The sequence below is a fragment of the Aplysia californica genome, unplaced genomic scaffold, assembly GCF_000002075.1.
Source record: "Aplysia californica isolate F4 #8 unplaced genomic scaffold, AplCal3.0 scaffold00345, whole genome shotgun sequence".
Lineage (NCBI taxonomy): Eukaryota > Metazoa > Mollusca > Gastropoda > Aplysiida > Aplysiidae > Aplysia > Aplysia californica.
The window spans coordinates 374,982-402,850 of NW_004797615.1; the positions used below are offsets into that span (position 1 = coordinate 374,982).

The 27,869-nt window shown below is 38.2% G+C and overlaps 1 protein-coding gene across 1 annotated transcript; it reads left to right on the forward strand.

Annotated features, from left to right (window-relative positions):
* The first annotated feature begins 133 nt into the window (after positions 1–133).
* On the forward strand, positions 134–24,072 carry LOC101851811 (serine/threonine-protein kinase Nek6). The gene is made up of 17 exons (XM_005102855.3): positions 134–317; positions 6,789–6,901; positions 7,440–7,517; positions 9,010–9,097; positions 10,275–10,325; positions 10,835–10,870; positions 11,719–11,777; positions 13,011–13,063; positions 14,601–14,728; positions 16,307–16,408; positions 17,004–17,083; positions 17,789–17,902; positions 18,676–18,842; positions 19,731–19,811; positions 20,211–20,299; positions 20,741–20,874; positions 23,075–24,072. Exons 2-17 carry the CDS (start codon positions 6,819–6,821, stop codon positions 23,127–23,129), a joined length of 1,398 nt encoding a protein of 465 aa, XP_005102912.1. The 5' UTR covers positions 134–317; positions 6,789–6,818; the 3' UTR covers positions 23,130–24,072.
* Positions 24,073–27,869: the final 3,797 nt, after the last annotated feature.

Below are 27,869 nucleotides of genomic sequence, written 5' to 3' on the forward strand. Positions count from 1 at the left end.
TAACATTTCTCCAAGGAGATTAAAAGTTCTAAACTCCTTGCATTTCTCCAAACTGATTTGCTCTTTGCTGCTGCCATTTTCATAGTCGAGTTCTGTAATTTTCAATTTTCAAGTATTTTACGACAATGGGAATGAAAGCGGAAGAATCTGTAGGATGTTTGTAAACATGACTGTGGAAGGCGAAGAATGTGAAATTTCCTGAGCCTGTACTGGACCAACTAATCTAGATCTATCGTACCAGTATTATCAGGGTTTCTTTATTTTTCATATTTACAGTTGACTGGAGAAACAACCCTACCAACATTCATAATGTTTATGTAAGTCCTCGTCGTTTAGTTTAGTTTGGGTAGAAGAACTTAGAAGGCCTTCGTCCTTGTTATTGTACTTGTTAGTGTTTGACTTTTTTTAGCCTTTAAAAAAAATTTACCTTCCTTAATTAAACACGACATCCTTCCTTTGTTAACTCTGAATGTAGATCCACTCCTTTTTGTCACGGCCAGAAAGTAGACTATTTTAAAGGGAAGAGGCTAGCCGTACTTACTGACGGCTAGACTGTACTTAAGTACGGCTAGACTCGCGGTCTAGCCGTACTTATTCTTAATATGATGGCTAGACTGACCTATTTACAAAAAATAGGCCTACTGAATCGTAAATATACATTTTTAGTGTGCAGTACCTAAAGTATTTGTGTTTGAGACGAAACCAGGGGCCTTAATGACAGTGCATGTCTTTTAAACCTGTTTTCTAATGTTAATAGGGCCTAAGATAAGTACGGCTAGACTTCTTGTCTAGCCGTACTTAAGTACGGGAAGACAGCCAGGCTAGCCGTACTTAAGGACAGCTAGACTGTCAGGCTAGCCGTACTTAATATTGATGGCTGAATTGTAAATGAAATTTTTAGTTTGCAATGCCTAAAGTATTTGTATTTCAGACAAAACCAAAAGGTGCCTTACTGACTTGCGTGTATTTGAACCTGAATAATTACTAGATCTAGACCTATAATGAGACCTGTGTACTTAACAGGCTTGAGTCGATTGGGCCAAACCTAGATCTAAGTACGGCTAGCCACTTCGATTTTAAAGTTAACTCTTATCCTGCGTCTGTGCCCAGATATGCATCTTTCAGCAACCGATTACGTCAGACGTGCCGGGCAGGCCGCCGGGGTCACTTAGTGTGTACTGTTGGTGTACAGCGCACGCGCGCTCCGGGAAACGTGTGTTTTCGCCATGAATGCCGTGTGAGTGTGTTAACCGATGATGAAAATAGGAAGTGGCTATTCTCACCCGGGGTGAGAGTTTTCTCACCCAGGGTGAGACTTGCCAACGTAAGCTATTCTCACCCGGTGTGAAACAAGACCTGTTTTTCCTAATTTCGGAATACTTTCTATCGATGTGGATGATCAAATGGATAAAGGCAAAGAAAAAATTACGTTTTAGCACAAAAGTAAGCTAATTTTATAGACTACAAAGATGCTATGGCTATTTCACTTTTCGAATCGAGCCGAACTACGGGGTCGCCATTTTGTTTTGCCCGGAAGTTCTCGCAAGATCTATTCCTCCCCTCTTCTCTCTCTCTGTCTCTTTCTGAATACTGTCTATCGGTGTGGACGATCAAATTGACCAAAACAAAGTTTAAAAATGATGTTAAAACACAAAAGTAAATTAATTTGGTCGTCTACAAAGATGCTACTGTTATTAAACTTTTCGAATCAAGCCGAACTACGCGGGTCGCCATTTTGTTTTGCCCGGAAGTTTTCGCGCTACTCCTCTCTCTCTTTCTCTCTCTCTCTCTCTCTCTCCACTGCCCAATGACAAAATTGTACGCTAGATAAAGGCTAACAGTAGTAATGGAACGTTTGTTCACAGCACAGAATTCTACAATTTTTCTGTTATCACAGTGTAGAATTCTGTGGTTTAAGGTGAACGCAAAATTGGTTGGCCTAGATCTAGGCTATTATAAACGGTGAACGCACACCGGGTGAGAATAGCCAAAAGACTCGCCGCGCTTTTCTCACCCGGGATGAGAATAGAGGTGGCCATGAAAATAACGCTCTATCTTTCATAGCTTTCTATTTATAAAGTGTTACCAACACATGACATGAATAACCCCCTCTCACAAGCTGATAAGACATTACGAGTAGTTACGCCCATTCGAATTATCTTTCTGGACGTTCTTGTTGTTATGAATGACCTGAGGTTCGAAAGGGGATAATTTAGGTCAATTTCCTAATGTTTTACACTCAAATTGTTCTTTGTATCTCTGCACAATGGTATTCAAAACTATCAAACAAGCTTATAAATATATTTTTTATCATTTCATATACAAAACCTTCAAGCTCATTTGAAATATTTTGTATAGAAAAATAGAAGTCTTGTTTCCTGACTATCCTTTCGAGCTCCTCATGTCTAAGTGGGTCAATTTTTTCTATAATTTCATTGGACGAACATCTAGAGCTACCAACTTGGCATGTTTTGAATGAGACGTATGCTTCGATTACGAACCAACGCAGGCGATTCTAATAGAAGGCCACAAACGCACACAAACTCAAGCAGACTGACGCACACACACTTGACCTGCGTGAATGGGGATTCGACTCGGGACCCGAATGACACGTAAGATAGATGATGCGCGATGCTGATTCAGGACCAGAACGTAGGCGAGGTGCCGAAATAGGCTTGTAGGCGAGGTGCCGAAATAGGCTTATCGGGCTACATAAAGCCGGCTCCCGCAGGACGAGGGTTAAAGTAAGCTACTTTGTTGTTGCTTTTGGCCTTACTTTTTTACTCCTTACTACACTACAGACTACAGTAGTAGTCTCCACCTAAGATCCCGGTTCTCGGGAGCAAGGAAATGCGGGATCTTAGACGAACCGGGATCTCAACCGACGAACCCAGGGAAGAATCTACGGTGACCCATGCTCACAATCGGTAAAATGAAAATGGTCTCCCTCCACTCTAGTCTAAAAGGAACTGACGTGACCCCTGGGTGGGTTTATGATGCCTGGCGAGCAAAGAGTGGTTAACCTTGATGACCTATCACAGTGCATAGTGGCATGAGGCGTGCCATTTTTCACATATTATCCTATAATGAGCACATATTATCCTGGAGCGAACGTGTAGGCCCTACCAACCCAGCGAGTGATGCAAGTGTAGGGGGAGAGCTCGGGTGTGAGTGCGATGCGTGGGGAAAACTAACGTGTCGGTCAGTTCCCACATCGGTGGGATCCTGTCTGGGGCAAACATTGTCGCTTCATCGAGTTTTCAACGTGTATGTGATCACTTTCACGATAGTGGCTGATCTTTGACGCAACAGACAGTTTATTGATCTCAACTTTTCACTCTTGGTTGATTGGCTGTGCCCGCTCGGGTTTTTGTTCCGCAAATTTTGATCTGAAATGCGGGATCATAGCCAAATGTAGACCTTCAGAGTGAATCGGAGCGGGATCTTAGGGGTGACTTTTGTATAGTAAAAATTCTGTTTTCTTAAAACAGCGGAATCTTTATCGAACGGGGATTGTAAGCGGTGGGATCTTACGCGGAGACTACTGTATATTCTATTTGTGAATTGTAGGAGGAATTCCGGCCGCAAGGAGTGACCTCTGCCACAACTAGAGAATAGACTGTACTACAGGCCTTTGCCTTTGGCTTTACCACGAAATAGAGATAGAGGGTTAGAGGTTAGGTTAAGTCTGGGCAAAGAGTCTAAGGAGGCTACGTAACAAGAGGGTGAACACTCCTCTCTTTGAGCCAATTAAAAAAGTGTCCTCAAAATTCCGTGGCGCCCTCTTCACAAATGCGCACCCTTTGCAAACAGAGTTGTAACCCTTCTTGTGTGAAAAAATCAAAGTGAAACCGACAAGTTTTTTAATAAATAAGAATTCAAATTTCGGAAGAAAGCTTTTTAAAAATGGTTATGCTGACAAAAAACCTCTTCTGGAGGAGGAGGCGACTGTTTTCTTTGTTTAACTTGACTTTAGAATGAGAGGCGAGAGGTCATTAAGATATGAAAAAACCTAAAACTCTGCTCTGAACGAACCCAAACTGCTGAACAGCAGTTGATTGTGCTCTCAAGGGGGTGCTATGGCTATTCCTATTCTTCTTGTGGAGAAACGAAAGAGAGCTTCAAAACAAAGACTGCAGCGCCTTCTGAGCCATTGCGCAGACTTCTGCGGACACTATTTTGGCTGAGTGAACCATCTTGTTATGTCCCATCTTATGGTTTTAAGTCTCTTCATGTCTCTTCTTTATTGTGTTTGTTGGAGTGGTGGTTAGTTCCAGAAGTCTTTCCCTTCTTTCGTCTTTAGATTGACCAGCTCTATTTGGACTCGAGTCCGACTAGATTTTTTATCTGTTCGGATTCGAGTCCGAATATGGGTTTCATCTATTCTAACTCGGGTCTGAAAAAAATGTTTTATTTATTCGGACTCAGCTTTTAATTGAGTTTTATGTGAGTGTAAGGGGGTTTAAGCCTTAACTCATTCGCTACGCCGAGCCGTGGGGGGCGGCGCGGCTAGAGTGCCGTCAGTACGCTAAGCCGCCCCCGGCGGATCGAGAACTGACGTTCAATTTTAGCTTGGTTTCTATTTCAATCCACATATCCATGTTAAAATAAAGGTCATAATATAAAGTTGACTTCCGGGTCAAGTGTTTCCACCGAAAATCGGAAGTTTTGATTCAGTTTTGAAACAGGATTTCGAAGTTTATGCGACATTGTTTTATCGCGAAGCCCAAATTATAGCCAGACACCAGTCTTTGTGCTTTTACACAACAAAATGTATCATTATTTTGCTCACTAAAGAAGTGTAGGACTCTTCTTATAATATTGATACTACTAGACTCAAATTGCCAGTGCACTGTAATTGAGAAATCAATATTTTTGAGTGCTAGATCTAGGCCTAGATCTAAATAGTCAAAATATTTTTTTCTCCCCAAAATCACTACTTTTTGGTGAATTTACTCAAAAGTACCACCCAAAACATGTATAGGTTTATTCCAAATGCAATTCTGAATAATTCCATATAAGATAGGAGTGTTTTTTTCTGTTTGGGATCCTTTTTTCAAAATTATTTTCAAAATTATTTTTTTTCAATATCGGAGGTTACGATCCAAATGTATAAATATTATGGAATGTATGTAAATAACTGCTCATTTTTCAATATTTTCCTGTTCTATATACAGTTATGGTTATTTTGATGTATAATTTGACTAGGTGCAAACATATTTTTTGAGTTTCATCTGAGATTATAAATTTTTTGTTTTCAAATTTTATCCGCAGCCAATCACAATTGTGTTGCATAATCACCTCTTACAGGAACCAAAGTTGAAAAATACTCAAATAAACAATACAGATGTATTCTACAAACCATACTGAAAATGTTGGTATATAATATGTTGATATTTATTTGAATTTATGGCCCCCAAGACCTGTGAACTGCGCACTAGTCATCATCTCATTTCGCCCTCCCGAAAAAAGTTCGTCTACAAGCCGAAAATAATATGTAGCGAATGAGTTAAGAATATAACTATCGTCGGGGTATTTTAAGTAAAACCAGAACTAGAACTAGAATTACCAACTAGGACTGTGTAATTGTGTCAAAAGTCAAAAGACTGCCCTCTCATTGCGCAATGGCAGTGTCTAAGTATGCGGTAATCAACAACTCAGGGTCTTTCCACCACCACTACAGCATCATCATTACTTCCACCACCATTTGCCTTTTGATATGTTTAATTTCATTTTGTTGTGTGTGTTATAGTTTTTTTCTGTACTTAATTTAAAAAAAAATCACATTGCACAAAATCGACAACCGTGGCCTCTTCCCAACACCTCTTCCCCCAGCAAGCCGCGAGTGCATGATCGCTACACGCAATCTCATTGGTCGACATAATTAACTTGCCCCCGGCAAGGTCAACTCAACTTGGTTTTTCTGTTCATGTTCATACCAATGATGCAGGGAGGGTCAATTTAGATAGATTTAGTAACTGGATATTAAAGCTCACGTCTCGACTGTTATCATTATAAAAAATGTTTCATAAATGCTGGAAATATTTAGGAACAAGGGTCGGAATTCGGAATGGATGTCATGCTGGACTCAATTCAGAGTCAGAATATAATTTTTGTCTAACCGGACTCGGAGTCCGAATAGTCACATCACTTTAGATTAGTGATTAGATAAAGTTTAGTCTGAGAAAATTGGCACTACATCGTACTTCAAACTTGAACTTCTATCTTGGACCTCATGAATATAATATCTCTTTAAAACATATCACCCTAAACTTTTAATTTTACTCTTGCATGCAGATGCTCTACTTTCAGAGGCCAAACTGATACAGTTTTGCCTGTCAAACACTAATATGGCCACTAAACCACCATGCTGTAGAAATTATGGATAATTTTTTAAAGAAAATCTCCAATAAGGGGGTGGGGTTCAACTGTTTTACTGTGGTTGTCTAGTAGGACCATAGTCGCCCCATGAGAAATTCACTTTTATTTGGTTCTGGGGATGGTCAGGGTTTGGCACCAATATTCAGATTCCATCTTGTCAGGGCCCTGTGACTTGAATTTATAATTTTAGATTAGTTATATGTTACTGACAGTATTTCTTGTTGACTTCTGTGGTATTTCCTTAGAATTAAGATGGTGGATTCTATATCAACTCTGACTTAGGCTTTGAATTCCTCTGTTGTCTCAGTCTGTTCTGAACGGGAAGTTTTAGAAGTCCCATTGAGAATTTCCAGTTGTTGTGTTGTTTGGAGAATTATGAGCTGACTAATTGTGATTGATCATTTCAGGTGTGACTGGAAGTTTTGAGTGAGCTTGAAATGGATCGGTACGAGATCATAAAACGTTTAGGATTTGGTGCGCATGGGGCTGTATATCTAGTCAAGCAGGTGTCTACCAAGAAGTAAGTTCTTGTGTTTCTTTTTCTGTGGTTTGTTGGTTCCTTAAACAATTGTGGCACAGTTTCAATTCACTTCATTGTATTGTCAAAGGAATACCCCGTAGCATCAGTTACAGTATGTATTTCTTATTTTTTCATGCAAAAGTTTAATTAACTTCTTCTACTATGCAAACAAATTGGAACAGAATATTTTCCCCAGATATGGCTCTGTATGAAAAAAACAAGGAAAAGTAAGAAATAAAAAATTGTTAAGATATTGAACGGATTTATAAACAATTTTCGTCAATGAGTCCCTTTGATGAAAGAAGAAGAAAAAAGTTTGCTTTTAAATACAGTCTTTAAAAATGTTTTCTTTGCACCATTGTAGAAACCAGATGTTGTTCTTGAAACTCTTATCCTTAGTAGGGAATGTAAGAGTGCTTATTGTTATAAGTTTATAACCTTTCTGCTGTTGTGAGCACGTTAAACACTTGCAAAAAGAAAAGAGCTCTTATATATATATATATCAGTTTTAAACAGAGGTTATTTCTTTATTTTTAAGGCTTTTTGCATTGAAGAAAATCGAGGTTGATGAAAGGAAAAGAACAAGAACTAGGGAGGCAGTGCTGAAAGAAGCAAGGTGAGTTGTTCTCCTTATATATATGAAGGGTTTCATGACAAAACACGCAATATATGCCCATTTTAGCCAAGCTGAGATATTTGCAGATTTGGACTCATCCTGTTGATGCACAGATATTTTGATTTATTTCACTAAATAGACAACATTGAAAGGTATCCTCATGCAAAAAATTTGAAATCCGTTCTTAAATTCATGAACAGTAGACAACACTTTATATTCCCTTTTTTGACAAAATGCAATATATCCATTGATGGCTCTTTTCACAAAACGGCATATATTCATCTGGTAACAATAACTTCATTAAATGAAGTAAATTCCGCCTAAAATCAAAAGTAAACAACATCGGGAATCTTGCCACTACTACTTGAATGGCGATCGCGCTTATATTAGAGACTTATTTGCTATAATTTTCTTTGTCTACTCGCTTACTCCTACCCCCCCCCCCCCACCCCCCACCCCTACCCCAACTCTCAGTGGTCAGGCTCACGTCTTCTGGGCTGAAATCGAATGTATTTATGATTGTTCTCTTGGATAAACTACTAACTGTTATTAAAAGTTTTAATCACAGTCGAGTCGACTCGAATCCAAATCAGCTGTTTTGCACTTTGTCGTCATCCTTAACAACGAATGGGAGCATCACCGGGAAATCCTTATTTATTTAGATGCTCTGATTGGTCGAGAGGATATATCGCAATGTGACGAAAATTTGCAGACTCGTATATCACAGTTTGTAACAAAACAGGAGATTTAGATTACGTTTTCAATGGGTTGTAAAGCCTTTTGGGAAAAAATAATATTATTTCCACCTTCCTACTTCCATTGTGATTCCATCAAGGGTATAAACTCAAAAAATTGATTTTGGCATATTTTTAGGTATGTCATGAAACCCTTCATATATAGAATCTCATTTGGAGAAAGCTTATTTCAAATGCTTTTTTAATATTGAGGGAATGCATTAATAATTTAAATTAAAAAAATGATTTTCAAGCACTGTATAACTATATATGACAAAATACAAATGTATGTGTGTGTGTGTTTGTGTGGGTGTGTCTCTGTCTGTCTGTCTGTCTGTCTGTCTGTCTGTCTGTCTGTCTGTCTGTCTGTCTGTCTGTCTGTCTGTCTGTCTGTCTGTCTTTCTGTCTACACCTGCTTCTACTTCTGTCTAGATTTCTGTCTTGCCAGTCCGTCAACAGAGGTTTCAGTCAAGCAAAGAAATCAGCCACTGCAATTCTTCATATGGCACCTGCCTTGAAAATGCCTTTTTGTGTTCTGCAAGTTGTAAAATTCAGAGATGAACCAGCAAAAATTAGTTTATTACCGATTTTTTAATGATAAAATGTTTCATATTAAATTGAAAGATGTATAGATCCAAGCAGAATTTTGTTCGGAATTGAGACTGAAGTATTGAGACATGTTGTTGTACAGAGAGCGAAGAAGTAGAAGTAACCGTGTGTGATGTCCTTGGATACATTGTGTTCTCTCTCTGTTTCAGCATCTTGTCCCAGCTGAAGCACCCTCACATCGTTTTGTTCCACGAATCTTTTGTGGATCCTACACTGGACTGTGTCTGTCTCATTCTGGTGAGTCTTACTGTTCTAAAGGTCGTAACATATAGTGGTAACCTGAAAGAGGGAAAACAGGAAAAAGCCATGAATTTGATTGTCAGATTTCCTGGTTAAGAGGACACTGAAAATGAAAACAACCGGGAGAAAGCCAGGAATTCAAAAGGCCGCCCTTCGTTACTTATTTGGCAGAATCGTTGTTTCTTTCTTCTTTTGTTTTCAATCCGGGACACCCCTGATTCTGATTTTAAAAAATTCATATGCCGTTCGGCTTTCCCAACCCATCCCCACCTTCGCGGTGTATAAGTTAGAAAAACAGATCTCGACAGTCTTAAAATAATCGTTTTGAAAATGGTAAGAGGGGAAACTGGGAGAAAACCTGGACATTTTTTCTTTGTGACGAAAGGGAACCCTGATGTGGGCAACCTCTCTAACCCCCCCCCACCAAAAAGACTAAATTGAATAAAATCTGGTTTTGCCGCAGATCAAGTCTTGTTTTCAGCAGACTCCACTGTGTAAGGAAAATTGCCTGCACAAACAACCTTTAGCCCCTTTTCTGTTGCGGGGGGAGGGGGGGGGTGTTGTCCGGGACTAAGTCCCATAATTATTTTCAGTGTGTTTATTGATGACTGCTGTATTGAACAAAAAGTTTGTCTGTGGTTATCATAAAAAACAACAACACAGCTTTGATGTTGTTTGGATCCACAGGCGTTATTCAATAGACTTTGCCCAAACATTTTTAGTGCCAGACTTCAGGATATTATCATGGTCTCCCTTGCAGACGAAATACTTTATTTTTACGGGTAGACTCTCTGTGAATATAATAATATATAAATATTTTCTTCAGACATTATCTTGTGGGAACTGTATTTGATAAAATAAATCAAGCTAGTAACACACTCCCGACACTACTTTCAACCTGTCACATTTTACTACGCACTGATCTATAACAGCCGTGGAGATCCCTTGGTTATTGAAAGGGTTAATAAAAAGCAATCTTGAGCGAACACGCTTTGTAGATATGGACAAATCGTCATCTCAAAACTATTTAATCTAAAGTACTCTTTTTAGTTTAAGTACTCTTTGGTCAAAATAGTTCTGAGGTGACAGAATGTTGAGCCTCTGTTCTTTTAACCTGAAGAGGTATAACAAGCTTCATGATTTCACTGAACATTTTTCGCTGGTTTCCTGACAGGATTACTGTGATGGAGGGACCATCTCAGAGAAGATCCAAGATGCCTCACAGGTAAGGAACATTTTGAATGATGACTGAAAAATATAGCTTGAAGATTTCTGGTCAGACGTTTCAGAAGACTTTTATGGGATATTGCTGTGTAATCTGTGAAAGCATAGAAGATTATCTTGATGTCCATGAATTCTTTGCAACTAAATCATTTATAGCTATATTGATAGAGCACTCAAAATTTTAACTTTTGGGTGTTTGCTCTGTCTTTGAGTAAGTTTGTCTCTCTGAGGCTTTGAACTCTAGTATGGTAATAAATATGATGATTGTGCTAACATGCAAAGTAATAAATCGGAGCTTGTCATTTGTGGAAGTTTTTAGACCTGTCATCTGGAATGATCTGATGTTATTGAAACGATAATGGTAACGAAAGTCATGACTTTGATAATAATAATAGTTATGATAAATGTGAAAAAGAAAAGTTGAAGATAAAAAAAAAAGTGGAGAATGAGAAAGCATGAGCCCCACTGTATTCAGATCCTGTGTTAATTTTGTAATTTTTACCCCCCCAGAACTGTCTCAATTTCTCGGAGAAGCAGATCATGCAGGTAGATCTATGTGTTTTAGCCGTTTGTACTCTGTCTTTGAATTCAGCACTTTCCAAACCTTGCATGCTGAGGTTTCAGTTCTTTGGAAATGAGTTGATGGGACTGGTATGTAATAGACCCAAGGCTTCTTAAATTTCACATTCCTACTAGGTTTTAAGTGAAAGGTTGTGGGAAAGGGAGGAAGGAGGGGGGAGTTAGTTAAGATAATATTACAATATCACTAATGTTTAAAAAAATTATATTTCAAACTTTTGAGCAAAGCTAATACGTAGAATTGATAGTGCAATCCTTGTTAGAAAGTATGCTTTTTGTAGCTTTGAGATACCTGTTACCAACTATGGTGATCTTGGGACTTTAATTGTGTTTGTTTTTGTGATATCACAAATGTTTGTTATATTGGGGGGGGGGGGGGGGGGGGGGGGGGGTTCAGTTTGTAACCCCTTATTTACATGAACAGTTGATGACTATGTTTCTTTTTTTGAAAGAATTTTTGCAATTTTATGACCATTGTTATCAGCAGTATTACTGTGAGTAAGACACTGTGTTCATAACAGAATAGCCGAAGTCATTTTTCTTTTGTTTTGAGAGGACTTGAAAAAAAACAACCAGTGCATGCCTTAGTCAACATCATGACTTGAGCAAAAGTTGACATGTCTCAGTATTTGGAGTTTGTTTTTAGTACTCGAAACAAAATCATTTCATATTTAGGATACGAAATAAGTAACAGGCATTTTGACCATTCTGACAGAGACCTGAAAACAACAACTGACTTGTCAATTCATGTTATGAACCAGACGAAGAAGGTTTTTTCATTTTTTGCACTTGTTTTGATCTCTTCACATGTCCAGTGGTTCATCCAAATTGTGATGGCTGTCCAGTACATGCACTCTAAACACATCCTACACAGGTACGGCCTCCTTCTGTTTGTTATATATTTGATTTTCACTTTTCGTCTCGATTTATGTTTTTTTATTTAGGTATTTGGACTGGTTGTGGGACTTAAATTTATTGTTCTTTTTAACAAGTTTTGATGAACATCTCGTTTTAGCTAGCAGTATGATTTAATCTAATGCATCTTTTTTTATTTTTGAACTTTATCTTTGTAGCTAGTATTACAATTAATGAAAAGTTCACTGACTTTCGGAATGATTGAGTTTTGGGTTTGATTTTGTATGATTTTTTTTACATAGATTGTAGTTTGGTGTTTACTTGTTAAAAAATGATGCACATCATGGATAGTTTTATTTTTCCTTCTTGCCTTATAATTTTGTTTCATTTCTAATACTTGTCACAGAAGACTGATGCCCACTTTTGTGCCCTTTGTGGGGATTTTTTTTCAGTGCAACTTTTCAATATTTTCTTATGACATTTACAGACTTGCAAAGTACCCACATATAACTTGATTTTTGCAGGTTGTTATTGCTTTCCAAAAGACCCTGATCAGTTTTCCATAGAACTCAATAAAAAAAAACAACTGCAGACAGACAAATAGATCCTGTATTTGTGACAATAAACTTTCATGGCTCCTTGGGTTGAACTTGATCTTTGTCTTTTCTTTCATGTGTACATTGCATTTTTGGAATGCTTTTATGGAGGCGGGAACATAGAGGGATAAAAAAAATGCACAGTTTCATCTTCATGCCAAGACCATGCCGTAAGGCTTATGGTAAACAAATAAAAAGTATCTGTACTGAAAATTTTCCCTCCTTTTTCAGCCATTTGTTTTTATCATTGTGTGGAAAGGATAAAGAAATGCACAGTTTTTCATGTTATGCTAGTAGTGATAATTTAAAAAACCAACAGATTCCCTTCTTTAAATGCAACTGCACATATTTGCGTCCATTCTTAAGAGTTCACTGGCAGTTTGTTTATTTGGTGGGGTTTTTTTTTTTTGGGGGGGGGGGGGAGAAGTGGAGGGGAATAGCAGCAGTCAGTGTTAATCTGCTGGAGTTACATTGACTACATGCCCCAATTTTGATCATCAAGGGCTTGGCAGGTCTTGGTTTTGCCTATTACAGCATAACATTCATAGACAGACTTGTCTTCTTTGCTGTTATAATGAGCATTTTCCTCTTTATTTTATAATTTTTCCCCTTCTTTTTTGTCCCCGCTTGAGTATTGTTTTTTTTTTCTTTCTCAGAGATCTCAAGGCAGAGAATGTCTTTTTGAACAAGAGGAATGTTGTCAAACTTGGTAACTAAACCTATGTTTGTCTTTAGTTGTGGGTGGTTGGTGGGTGCTCTGGTGTGGTTACTCTCTTGTAACACCTCTAATCTTCTGGCACTCAAATGACCTTATGCTGTTGTGAGCGCTGTAAAACCTCTACTAGAAGTAATCTCTTTAGTTCCTTCACTGTAATATCTAATGCAATGTTTTAAAAGTTGCGTTTAAAAAAATCAGGCCTTCAGACTTTATTTGACCACCAATCATTCTGAAATTTACAATGAAATAGATATCGTCTTTGGTTATACCCTTTTGGAGTCGGAAATCAGGTACAAACCTGCTACTATTTTTAATTTTATAGACAAATTAGCTTTTAGGCTGTTTACATGGCCATTTATGATTTGCATTTTCTGAGGTCAACCCCTTCCATTTATTTATAGACATCTATGGATCTCATACAAATTGGAAATAGTTTCTCTGTGGTTATATCCGATTTGAACACTTTCAGTATGCGAAACACATGAAGTATTTTTCTGTCACCATGTTGCACAGTTGAGTACCTTTGTTAATATGTGTATGTGTGTTGGTGTTGAAGTTTTGGTAATCCTTGTCAGAGAATGGACTTTCAACTGACAGATTCATAATTTTGACCTGGCATTGCTGAGCTGGAGGGGGGAGAGGAAGTCTGGTGCATCTGAATGACTAATTTCACACTAACTAGTAATAGTGGAGCAGATTTAACTTCACAGAATGGTAGAAAAATGGTTTTGATAGTACCTTGTGAAATGTTTATGGCTCTTGTAATACTTCTCTATTTGATAGTGCCAAAAGTGATGATTTATGAGGCTTGAAACAGATTGGTTTATGTGGAGGTCTTTGGATAGAATTTGGCCCAAGATGGTTGGTTTTGAACCAAATGAAGAAATAAACCCTGTTGTATGACATACACTCCCTTACAGCAATTTGAAGTAACTCTGACTTTAAAGATGTAACTTACCATTGACTGTTTTTAAAGTCAGGATGAGGATTTTTTAAATGTGTCATAACGGTAAAGGTCTTGATTTGCAACATTTTTACTAGTTCTATGACTGTGGTTTTTTTTGGAAGGATTTATTTTCAGTATTTAACTGAAGAGCATGAAGTATACCCTAGTTCAGAGAGTCTATGGTGTAGCAGTTAAACACTTCACCATTGCACGGAGAAGGCATGAATTCGATTCCAGTGTGGGAAAGTTTTTTCTTATTGAGTATCTCCATCTGTTTGCTGAAACATTGTATCTCTCTTAGTGTGGATTGGCCCTGATTGGCTGGGTCAAAGCAGTGTATGATCCAAATTGTGTCGCTTGGGGCGTAAAACATTTACAAATTACAATTGCTATTAATCAGAACATCTGTTATTGAATTCAGTTAACATTCTACTTTGTTGAAGGCACCTGATTTAATAATTTGTCATAATTCATTTGAGAGAATTTAAAATCACTTGTAAAATACTGCAAGTTGTTCACATGGAAAGTGCAATGTCTAGATATTTTTTCCAAAATTATTAATCAAATTTACTTTTTTCTTAGGTGATTTTGGAATCTCCAAAATTCTGGACAACACAATTGATGTGGCCAAGACTGTTGTGGGCACACCATCTTATCTGAGCCCGGAGTTGTGCCAAGACATTCCCTATAATTCCAAGTCAGACATCTGGGTAGGTCTTTTTTCACAACTCTGTAGTAGATTGTAAGGTTTGTTAGTCTTCCCACAGTGATCCCAGAAGTTGCGCACTAGGCCAAGCTGTTAGAAATGAAGACCATACCTTACTTATAGGAAGGATTTGGTTTCCAGGGTTTTTATAGAACTTTTTCATAATTTCTAGTTTGTTAGCAGGGTTGGGTGTCATTTTCTTCTCTTATGTTATAAAGGGTACAGCAGAAGGCATAACTCATGCGTTGCAAGTACTTTATTTTTTGGATCAGGCGGCCATCTGAGTTCGAGTGCTTTGGCCTGCATTGCCAGTACATGATGCCCTCCCCCAAACCCCCTCCCCCCAAATGCCATCACAACAATTTAAGCCTGCTGTTTCGTTATCTCTCATCATGACCCCAGATGGTGAGGCTACATTGGCTACATTCCCATAGCCCCTGAGTCACTTTAGGGTCATCCTCTGCGTGTGAATGTTTTGAAAGTGATTGTATTTAGCTTTCTTTGAAGGAGGGAGGAAAGGGAAATCTTCAATGAATGCGTTGTGTACTGCTGAATGTGTTGTTTAGATAAGTGTCTAGTCGCAATGGAATCAGGCGCTTGTTAATTTTTGGACATATGGAGTTATTGGTATCATCTTTCAGCTTGTTAATTTGTCTGATCTTTAGACGAAAAAATGTCCGTCTATCTTGAATAAAAGTCGTAATATATGTGATTTAAGAAGGTGGTGGTCGCCCGGTTTCAGAGGTAAAATTAGCCAGAAAAAGGCCGCCGAAGTTTCGTGATGTCCGTAACTTTAGAGTCCTTGGAAACTGAAAATTTACATTTTGTGTGCCTTTAATCGACATTTATTTTTCAGTAAAATCCACAGAGAAATTTATTTTTGAATGGACAGAAAAAGTGTTGAACCAAAAAATAAAATTTTGATAAAAATTGCCAAACGGGAAGAAAAATGACATTTTATTCCTTTTCATTATTTTGACGAGCGCCTGATTTCACCATGATATCTCACATTTTGTACTGATGAATATGTTGTGTGCTGACCATGAATGCTTTGTGTTTTTGGCAATGGATTGTGCAAGTACATGATTTGGACAGGCGGTAGATTGAATTTCTCTCATTTTCTCTCATTTTGAGTTTTGTCTCTTTTCTGTGTGTTAATTAAAAAGTGAGTAATCTTATCTGATATTCAGATCCTTGTGAGCGCTGTGGTGTCCTTGAGCAGATGGTGACAAGATCTTTTGTTGACTACACCACATGAATGAGAGATTTTGCATACTGTGCTTCTGATTTGATATGCCTTACTTTGTACTGTTAGAAGTGAATGTATGCTTTACTTGGCACTATGATTGTAAAGAATTTTCACCTCCTCTGATGAACAAAGCAGACCTTCCATTTTTCATGTTTATTTTGTTAGGTTATTGTGTTGTGAAAGTTTCATAATGTTACTGTCGCAAGGAAATTGATTTACTCCAGTTCTTTTGTAACCCACCCGACAAAAGATGGTCAAAAGAAGCTACTCATTCTTATGTTATTGGTTTTCGGTGTAGTAACCATTTGGAGACTTACTCCATCATGTTCTCAGGCTGTGGGTTGTCTGCTGTATGAGATGTGCGCCCTCCGTCGCCCGTTCGATGGACAGAGTCTCATCGGGTTGTTCTTCAACATCGTCAAAGCTGATTATCAGGTGTGTAGTCTTCTGTTATTTGTGCTTGTCTGTCTTGCTTTTTCCCCTGCACTAAATATAGAGTATCTTCGAAATCGGACTGTGGCTGCCTGAAGGCAAGGAGCCCTATGGAGTAGGAAAAATGGTCACATAATGTTGCACTGCAGGTTGAAGAGCCAACAGTCGACTACTTTTGAGATTCAGCAGGGACACTCAAAGAAACTCAAAGCACTCTCTCTCTTTGTCTGTCTGTCTGTCTGTCTGTCTGTCTGTCTGTCTGTCTGTCTGTCTGTCTGTCTGTCTGTCTGTCTGTCTGTCTCTCTCTCTCTCTCTCTCTCTCTCTCTCTCTCTCTCTCTCTCTCTCTCTCTCTCTCTCTTCCCCTTACCCTCCCAATGCACCTTTACACAGTATTCTCTTACACATGCACATGTGCCTTGTTCAATTGTGCACGGATACAGTATAAGATATTGAGTTTAGTTTAAGAACCTACAGTTTCATTGCCTGCTACACAGATGCTCTGTTAATTGTGCAAAAAAGAATTTTTCGGAAGAACAGGACTTTCTGTCTCTCACGTTTTTCCATAATTATATAATTTTTTCTGTCTCTCTCTTGCAGCCTCTCCCAGCAGATGCACCTAAGGGAATCCACGACCTCATTGCTCAGATATTGGTCAAGACACCTGAGAACAGGCCCAGGTTAGCTTTACCTTTGTGCATTTGTAGAAGCTTTTTTTTACGACTGTTGACGCAATTTAGATCATGTAAGAATTAGGCTGCTTTGATTCAACCAGTCATGTTTTTTTTTTCTTTTTTAAGTAAGAGTTTTAGGACAATCGCAACTGTGTAAGGTCATATGAGCATGCATTCAACCTGTCGGTACCAATCTAGCCTGAGTAGGATACAGCATGCTAGGGAACAGACAGAGACACTCAATACAAAATGTTCCCCATTTGGGAATTGAACTGAAATTTTCTGTATACAATGGGGAAGAATGTAAACATTGCACCACAGGTAGTGGTGGCCGTGATTTTGCAAAGAATAGTATATGTATATTTAAACATTATGATGCATCTTTATTATGTATGTGTAGAGTCTTTTACTTGGGGGGGGGGGGGGGGAGTCTGGTAACACTGTGGGGTTTTTCCCTATTGTATGCGAAGGAAATGAGTTTGATTCCCATGTGGTTTATCTTTGGCATTACAAATAGTGTGTTATTGTTGTCATATTTTATGTTAGACATTGTTTTTAATCCACTCAACTAAACTCTTTTCTTTTTTTTAAATTCAGGTTTTGAAACCTTTTGCCTTTATGTTGTATGATGAGCTGTTTGAAATTAAGGCTGTTATTAGGATATTGTGTATTGCCTTCTGTTAATTATGCACTTTGCAATTTGTCTTTCAGTGCAAGTGCAATCTTGAATGTTCCCTATGTCAAAAGTCACCTGGCGTCTTTCATCGCAGACACTGAAAGTATTCGTGCCATACGAAGTCGCAAAGATAATCAACTGTTTCCAGGGTGAGTAGCCACTTGCATGTATCTTTGTTGAAAAATTATTTTCTTTGAGGGCTTAAAAAACGCTGATTTTCCTTGTGCTGCTTTTAATTTTGTTGCTCAGTGCTCAGCTTTGAGTTGGGAAGGGGTTTGCAGATTTTCTGTTGAATCAGTACTAATTGACGGTTCATAAATAAACAAGACATTGCTTCAATCCTCGGAGAAGGGAAAAGACAGCAGAATAACGTCTAATCATCATCACCATCCTCATCATCAAGTGTCAGATCTGAAATGGACTTCCACATACATGGTTCGCCACTCATTTCTGTGCTGGGATACCCTCGCGAAACAAAGCCTTTATCAAATTATCTATACTTAACCCTATCCATACGTCGGGTTTTACTTTCGTGTCCATACGGTATGGGTAACTCTGTGCCACCACTTTCCAAAGAGGAAATTTACTTGTTAATCCGATCCGTATGCTTTGCATAGCAGTCTATCAAAATGATTTTTGGGAAATTATACTAAAAGTTTCAAAGAGATCTTCGTACTAGAAGTATTCTAAAATGTGAAGGATACAACGGGGGAGGAAGGGGGGGGGGGGTGTACAAAATGACCCCAGGGTGTACGGATGCGGTTAAACAGATTGGACATGTGATGTGTGTGCACTAAAATCTCTATGTGTACATGTGTGTGTTTGTGTATCTGTCTGAGCAGGGCCCTGGTAACAGATTGGCCATGTGATGCGTGCACTAAGATCTTTATGTGTACATGTGCGTGTGTATCTGTCTGAGCAGGGCCCAGGGTGACCAAAAGATCCTGACCCCCTCCCACAGCCCCAGACCTGTCCGGCGGCCGGTCATCCAAGTCCAACCAGCAGGCCCAGGGAGAGTTCACAACTCTGTCCCCGCTCCCAGCCAGCCGCCTGGGAATTTGGAGCCCAAAGCGAAGCCCCGGAAGCCAGGTGACTTTTCTCACTGATGCTTCTCTCCAAGTTTTTGGATAAACCTGTAGAGTGTGCTGTGTTGCTTCTTTTCCTTCCCTCTGTTGTTTCTCTCTGTGTCTTTCTATCTTTCTGTCTTACTCGTTAATGTTTTGGTGTGCCTCTCTTTACTCTTTCAAAAAACAACAACAAAAAACTGTTTTCTATGAGGAAGAAAGATAGCTCTGATGTTCTGGTTGGGGGGGGGGGGGGGGAGTGCTCTTCTGAACTGGAAACAAATGTTCTAACAAATATAATGCAACAGGGACTTAAAGATTATGATGCTTAATCTCACCCTAGCTCTAACCACAGTGGAGTGAGGGGTTGTGAGGTATAATGCTTAATCTTTTCATATATACACATCGTCGCCGTTTCAAACAATCCAATTAAGTCAAAATATTGAGATTTTTCTATTTTTACGCCCTCGCAAAACTATCAAAGATTCACCTTTCAGCATCGCCAAAATGCAGTTTAATGCTTTTTTTTTGTCTCTGATGTAAAAGTACCCAAATAGATGTAAATGGATTGCTTGCTGCTCAGGCGGGCTTTGAGGGATACAACATCCCCAGCAGAAAGACTGACATATCCAATAAAAATTTTTTCCCCTCTCGGGAGTGGAACTTGGGTCTCCTGTATTCAACAGCAAAGCTCCTAATTGTAACACCACAAAACACCAGTGTTCTCCTGCAGTAGAATTGTGTCTAACCAAAATGTTGGTGTATTGCTACAGAACACACAGAATAGGTTGTACTGTTGTTGTAGAAAATGTCATTATTCAGGTCAAGGATTCTGAAACTATTATCACAAATCAATTCAATTAATTGTGTCTAGGGATTATTTACATTGTCAAGACTGTTTTTGCCTCCCCAGATGTGAGTCCGAGTCGAGAAGAAGAGGAGGCGGAGTATTCTGATGATTTCGATGACTCTTCTGCTAGTGAAGTTGAAGAAGGTGAGATGTAACATCATGAAGATGCTGTTTATTTTGTATGTCTTTATCTGTATTTTCTGAATATCTTAAGGGTCTCTTTACAACCACCTTAACGCCCTGTCCTAGAGATTATGGATTTTTTATGTCTCCATCAACACGATATAGATACTGAGTACGTATGTAGCTTAACGTTATTATTGTTCATTTATATTATGCATGTGACTCTGAGCCTGTTTGTGAGTGCAAGTTATATTATTATGGTTATGTGCACATATATGTGTAGAAGAGAGGACAAATTGTCAGCTGTAAGGAGGAGAAAGGTTGCTCTGATGGAGTTGAATTTCGTGTCATGTAGATAACTCGGGTTTTTAGAAGTTGATGTCAAACCAAACCTAACCCTGGCCTGTCTACATCTCACAGATGAGCCAGAACCTGGAGAAGGGGGAGAGGGCAAGAGTGAAGATGACGCACAGTACGCTGATGATTTTGAGGATTTCGACTCTGATGAGGTGAGACCAGAAAAACAATTTTAGCCTCCCTGGTGTGGCATAAAAGTATGTAACTTTTGGATCTTTGAATTTTAATTTATTTCTCAAACTGCTTGGTTCTGTAAGTAATGTTACAGGTATATAATGTCCTGAATGGGATGGCTCATGGTACTACTGGCTGTGAAATGCCATAATCTATTCTAATTCATTTAAGTTTTTCTTATTCTGCCTTGAATTTTTTTCCCATTACCTTGATTCTGATGGGTACCTTCAGAATTATAAGCTTTGCTTTGGAAGTGGTTCATTCTGTATTCAAGTAATCTTGCCAATGAAGAAACAAAATGATTTTTATTGTTGTAAGCTATTTTTTTAAAACTTGGAGAACCATATTACAATGATGGAGAAATAATGTAGTCGATCATTCTGTAAAACTTTTCCTCTTGTGACCCTTTCTGTGGTCAGGACCTGGATGAGGTGGTCCTTCAGGCCCGAGAGGCCCAGGTGCTGGAGCCAGTGGACGATTTCTTCCTGGAGGATGAGGGGGAGGATCAGCTGGGCCTGTCGCAGACACTGACCCAGTCACAGGTGTTCCGCAGGTAAGTCTTAGAGCTGCTGTTTGTACATCTGTCCATGTGGCGAGCTGGTGGTAGGGTCATCTGTCAACATACACAATTTAGATGACTTGTCACACCCATTTTAGATGGTTAAACTATCAATCAAATTACAGCTAAAGATAGTAGTACTCTATTAGATTGTTCTCTCACTAAAAAATGTATCCTTGACATTTCACCCACATTTTTGTACGTGCTTTGAACAGGGCTGATAAGTAGTTTTTGTTTTGTCCCTCAGATAGAAATTGTTCTGGAATAATCTTTGCTCCAACTCTTTGTGTATGCTACCTGAGAATAGTATCAAATGTCCTAAAGAAGATGTTGCCACTGTCATTTTTGAGAACTCTTTTCGGATATCTTGAATAGACCACAAACTGCATTCTCTTTAACAAAAACATTTTTATTACTTGATCAAAGAATATGCCTTTGGTGACCTAGTGGTTGCTGTGCCAAACTCACATTTTAACTCTTTTTATCCTAGCCGTACCGCCACGGACTCTGTACCCGTCCAGGGGCCGCCGCGCCATATAAGTCGGAAGTCAGTGCGTATAGTTCAAAGTGCTATATTTCTTACGTTTACTCTAAGGTTTTAAGGAAATTTGGCAGTTAAGTTAGAAATTGAATGTAGTTTTTGTAAATGTATGTGGTTAGGAAATACACCAATAGCACAATGTAGATTTTGAGGTGTATTCCACCTTCGAACTTGACCCTGCTTGCTGCGTCCACGATGTCCCATTGGATTTTATAGATCTAGATCTAGCCCTACCCATCGAGCGCGAATTCCAGCTGACCCCTTCACCATGATCTGAATCGCTATTAGATGAGTCTAAGTCCTGTTTCTTATCATCCACAACGGAATTTACGGCTCTTATTTCAGAGTCACTTTCATCAAATTAGTATCATTCCCCCTCACAACCCAGCACCACTTCAAAAAGTACTTCGTCGGTCGTGAATGTACGTTTTCGAGACATCTTTCAAGCTTTTACACCCATCAAAAACAAAGAAACTACTGTTGATTGGAAAATTAAAATATTCAGACAGAGCTAGCATCGCCGTATTTGCGTATTTTGGTAATTACAAGTAGAACTAGCTTCTTTGACGTGACCGTATCGCTGTTCCGAGAATACTCATAGTCCGGACTGGTCCTCGTTACGAGTATACTCGTAGCCCGGATAAAAAGAGTTAAGGGAAGTGGATTTGGTTCCTGGTACAGTTAGGACTGATTATGTGTCCTATGAAAATGGCTTTAGGTGTTGTTTTTGTCTCTCAACTCTGACATGAATTGGTTCATCTCCAGTTCCATCACTAATCCGGTATTAATACGATATATGTGTTTTGCTTACTATTATGAAAACCAAGATACATGTGGCATCGTGGTGAAATCAGGCGCTTGTCAAAATAATGCAATCAAAGACACCAACATTTTTCCGCCCATTGGGCAATTTTCATTGATTTTTCTCAAGACCTTTTATGCCCATTTAAAAACATATTTCTGCAACGATTTTCCTTTAAAAAATTGATGAAAGGCTCGAAAAATGTAAATTTGCAGATGACAAAAATAAGGGCCACCAAGCGTTGGAAGTCGCAAAACTTTGATGACCATTTTTTTCAGCTAAATTTATCTCCTAAACCAGACAGACCCAACTTCCTTCAATCACAAATATCCTGACTTCTATTTCTATAGAAGATAAATTTAGATATTTTTCATCAAAAGCAAGTCAAATGAACAATTTTAAAGAATACAATAGCAGTAACTCCATATGCCCAGAAATTGACACAGAGCTGGTTTCATCATGTCATGACACATAATATGCTCTGATTTTTTTAACCTGATGGAAAATGCACTGATTAAATAAATTAAATTCTTTCTATTTGGTGAACTTTTAAAATTTGTGAATTTTAAAGATTTTCGACATTTTATTCATATTTGGAGTCTCTGCTTTTATACATAGCATCGTGTCTCATGAGCTACACTGTAGCATTTTATAAAAACAATTTAACGAATGGTGTGAATTAACAATAAAAAGCCATCTGGCTGAATGTAAGCTTATCTTTTCCGATCAGTTTATCTTTAACTTTTGCTCAGAGATTTAACAGCTACATATTTCAGTGACTTCTAAATAAAAAATAGTTTTGTACTGAATAGTCCAATAATTTTGTAAATTGTTTTCCTGTCCGTTTACAGTCAGATTGGAGTTCTGAAGTCTCAGGTATCAGATAAGGGTGATGCGGACTGTTGACAGCTGGCTCTCTGGAGTTTCTCTGCTTGTCAGTTTGGATGCTCCACCCCACTCTGCTAAAATTGGCCTTGACAGGCAGGGTCAAAGCAGCCACCTGGGGAGTTAACCTATATTATCTAAATTGGGTTGTTGAGATGCAAAACATTGACAAGCAAGTGACTGGATGTTTGGAACGGATGGGTAGATGGGATAAAAACACTTTTTGTTTTTTTCCTGCCCCAGACAGTCAGATTGTCTTCTGTTTGTCTGGTCGGTTTCTGGAATTTATGTGAGTGAACATTTGTTTTCAGTTGATCATTCCACACCATTTTGCAATTTTATTTTGTCAGTTATCAGCATGTGGCTGGACTGTGAAAGTAGTAATGATTCTAGGTCTGGAGTGCTGAGTCATCACCACTCTTTTTCTCCTTCCCCGTAAAGCCAATAATTTTTCATTGCTGAGATTTGATTGTATACCTTTTGGGAGGGGGGGGGGGGTCTTTTTTATAGTGAAAAAAGACATGTGTATTGTGTACAAAATCCTGTTTGTGCATTTCTTACGGACCTCACTGTATTTGTACCAAACAGATGTGACTTTTTTTCTCTTAGTTTTATTACATGTGGATAATATGATGAGGAGAAGATTCTACAGGTTAAGGTTCTTTTTTTTTTCTATTGGAGATGAAGATCAATTTCAAAATGCGCCACTACTTAACAGAAATCACAACTTTTCTTAAATGTCGACTATTTTTTATTTTTTAAACTGGAAAGTGTCAAATGGGGTGTAGACTCAAACAAATGTTTTGTCATTGTTGAAATATATTTTTTCCTGTCTGGCAGGGTGATTCTATCAAAGTCTAACTGTCAAAGGTAATGTTCATGTTGTTTTTGTAATTTCTTCTTGACCGGTTTGTACTGCACTCTGGTATTTTCTGATCTGATACTTTGGATGAGTTAAAGGAAAGGCGTAATGTGCCAAAGTTATTTTACTGTGTGTGAGAGTTGTGATGGAGTCAGACGTCTGAGATGATCACAAATGTATTTTTCCTGTTTATCCTTTCCCTTTACCTCATCATATTTGTTACTGTGCTCATGTTGCTCATGTATCAAAGTATTACGACGAAGGTTTTTGGAAAGGCTGTGAGTTTGTTTGTCGGGTTCAAGGGCTTTTTTTATTGAAATGTTTGATTTACTTTTTACAAACATTTTCTTACTGTAAGCTGTTTGTTTTTGTGTTGCTTCAAGGGTGCCAACATTTTTAAAATTAAAGTATTGTTTGGATTTATATTTTATTATTATTGATATATATATATTCTTTTTGGTCTTCTGCGCCTGTGACTACAGGTACGGGTATCTGAGCTGTAAAAGTGAGTTAGGCTCAATGCGGTTGTTTGCAGAACAAGTGAGTTTTATTATTATATGGTGAAATTATTTGTTTTAATTGAACGTCTCTGTCTTTCTGCTGGGATACCGTTACTCACCCAGTCTGGGTTGGCCCTGACAGGCAGGGTTGAAGCAGCCTGCCTTTTAAATTATCTAAATTGTGTCAATGGGAGCAAGAAATGTTCACAAAAAAAGGATAAAATTGTAATGTTCACATCCAGCTTTCACTTTCTTAATTTAAATGTGTACATTAACTTTTAACCCTTACAGCAATTTATAGCCTTCACTTCCATCTGGCCCAGGTACTTCTGGAGTCCTTGACTACTTAGGCCCAGCCAATACTGATTGTGTCAGTAATATTTTGCAAACATTAAAAGAATGTCCTTTTGTTAGAAGATGTAAAAAATAAGATGTAGAATGTTTTTCAGAGACAATTGGATCGATTGGGGTAAAAATACCCAACTGGGTATGAATTACTAGCTGGTGTTCTCTGAGGGAAATAGACATGACAGGGCATGGGGCCATAAGAACTTGTGTGGGAAATAATGTGGCTATAAGGGTTAAAACAATGCGTGTCGGATGTGGAAGTGGGTGGTAGTGCCAAAATTTTGACAATTACATGGTGATTTTACCATTTCATGTTCCACGATGTAGGCTCGTGATTGGCTACACTACTTATATTTACACTTTATAAATTACAAAAGAAATCAAATTTGATATATAAATGTTATGCCAAAGATTTTTAAGATGTGATGGGTCTTTGGTCTCTGTTTAAGACCCATTTGGTTCCAGTAAAATGTCGCAAGTTAATAAAACAAATTTTATAAGCACTGAGAACCTAATTGGTGGTGTTTTTCCTAGAACAAGAATAATTTGTAGATTTGGAAGTCTATTCATTGTCCTAATGATAAGATTGGCCAACCCACAAAATAATCGTTTTCTTTTTTGTTTAATGGATTGATAGTAAGTTATCCATTTTCAAATGCTTAGTCAAAGACGGAGTCTGAATTATGACTAGAAATGCTCCTAAAACTGAACCACTCGCAAGCTGCCCGGTTGCTGCATGATGAAACTAAATACATTTTTTTGCTTCTCCTGTAAAATGTACTCTGCTAGGGTTAACAAGTCTTATCTCAAGGGCAATGATATACACATATATATCTATCTACTTCAGACAACAAAAATGATTTTTCGATGGTAAACCAGTGCAGATAATACTGTGTATGTATTCAGGAGTAACATTCATCTGGCAGGTGCTTGATAGCACGTCTGCTGAGACATTTCAGTTACCCACTCTCAGCACTTTTTAAGGGCCCCAGAGCAAGTGTTGAGTTCATGCGTGCTGTCGGCATCACTGACCGCTTATAACGCCACAGCGCCAGAAGAGATAGAGAGAGAGAAAGAGAGAGAGGTTCATGCACATAGATCTGTCTGCTCCAGTTAACATGATGATGCCATGTAATGTGTCTGCTTGTCAGAAAAAGCTGTTCTTGTTTTTGCGTTTAGAGTCATTATAGTAAAATGATGAACACACGTGCATTGTGTGCATGGTTATAAATATAAGTATTATCTTTGTCAGTGATAAGTTTCTTTCACCATGTGTGTACAGACTATGCAGTTTTCTGCTGTTTCAGAACTCTTATACTCATTTTTCTGATTTTGTTGTTTTGATCTTTAAGTTTACAGGATTTTAAGAAGTGAACACAGTTTTTTTTATAAGCTATCTACTTTTGGTAATGCAAAACATTTAAACTCTTTGGTGATATGGTGTATTTTGATTTTTGGATTTCTACTTAAACATTTTTTTTCATCATTATAAGATGCCCTGTAAACTATAAACTTTATTAACATTTCATGAAGATGATTCAATTTTTCAAGATGCTGATCTTGTCTTTAAGGATTTAGATACAGGATGCTGATTTGCGCTACTGGTCACAAACAATTGTCTTCCTATCTGTACAAAAACCATCTTTGTCTTTGGAAACTGCTGTGTCCACATGCTAAATTTTGCTTTGATTTTAGTGACCATCTCTGTTGTAGTCATCAGACAACTGGTTTAAATCTCTGTGACATGTATTTATGGTTTGTGGGTGGTTGTCGGGTGCTCTGGTGTGGTTTGCTCCTTCTTTCATAGCAAATGTCTATTGTCCTTATTTCTCCTCCATTTTTGTGTTTGTTACTCTATTGTAACACCTCTAATCTTCGCCACTTACATGGCTTTATTGTGATGCTAGTGCTGAAAACTCTTTTACTAAAAAGAAAATAAATTAATGAATTACAAACAAAAACATTCGTGTATATTGCAGGAAGGTGTCTCATGTCTTTACTGTGTATTTTTGAGAAGTTAATCAGTACAAGTCATTATTTTTTTTAAAAATCAGCCGGTGCATTTAGAGAGAGAGAGAGAGAGAGAGAGAGAGAGAGAGAGAGAGAGGGAGGGAGAGAGGGAGAGAAAGAGAGAGAAGGGGGAGGATAAGGTGTGAGAGTATCATCTAGGTTTGTCGGGAAATGATAAGGAAGTGTGTTAGTGTGTAAGTAGATTTGTCGGCGAGGAAAGGGAAAATAACAGATTGGCTACCTGTGTTTTTATGCATAAGTAGTTTATTCAGATCACCTAGTCCACATACCATATTCTAGAAATGTTTGTGAATGATAATATATGTAGTTTTTGGATACAGTTGGTTTTTTTTTCTATCGTGGAAAGGTTTTGTAGTCTTCTTGTTTTCACTGATGGGTCTTTTTTGTAATGTTAAAATGTTTATGAAAATGTTTGGCTTGTTGTTTGTTGGTAGTAAAAATGAGAACTACTTATAGTGAACACGGCAGTCATTTAAACTCAAGAATTAATAGGATTGGTTGGAAAAAGCCTCTTATTCTGGATGTCTTTCTGTTACTTGTGGTTATTAGTGACAATGGTGTTGACCTCAAGACAGCTGATGTGAATGGCTGCCGAGTTCTGTGCTTTAACTTGTTGTTTCAGTTTCTCCACTCTGTGACAGAAATTGGTCATCTATGTTGCTATTCAGTTGCATAAACTTGTGAGAAGGCGCATGCTGATAGTGAAAATTATTGAATATTTATGCTCCGACCCATTCTATTGAAATAGTTGATTAAGCATCCTGATATTACAGCCTGAACTATGCAGCTTCACAGTTGCTACAAATTTCAGTCAATATTTCTTCATTTGTACTTTAAACTAAAAATCGACTGCTCAGTATAAGAATCCGTCATACGTCACTTTTCAAAATGGCGTGTGATGGCGTCTCATACTGAGCAGCTGGAATACAGTCGCAGCGTCTACGCATTTAGCACTGTCAGTTATCTTCTTCTGAAGCAGTGTTACAGAAAACTATGCAACATGTTTGTTTTCATGACGTA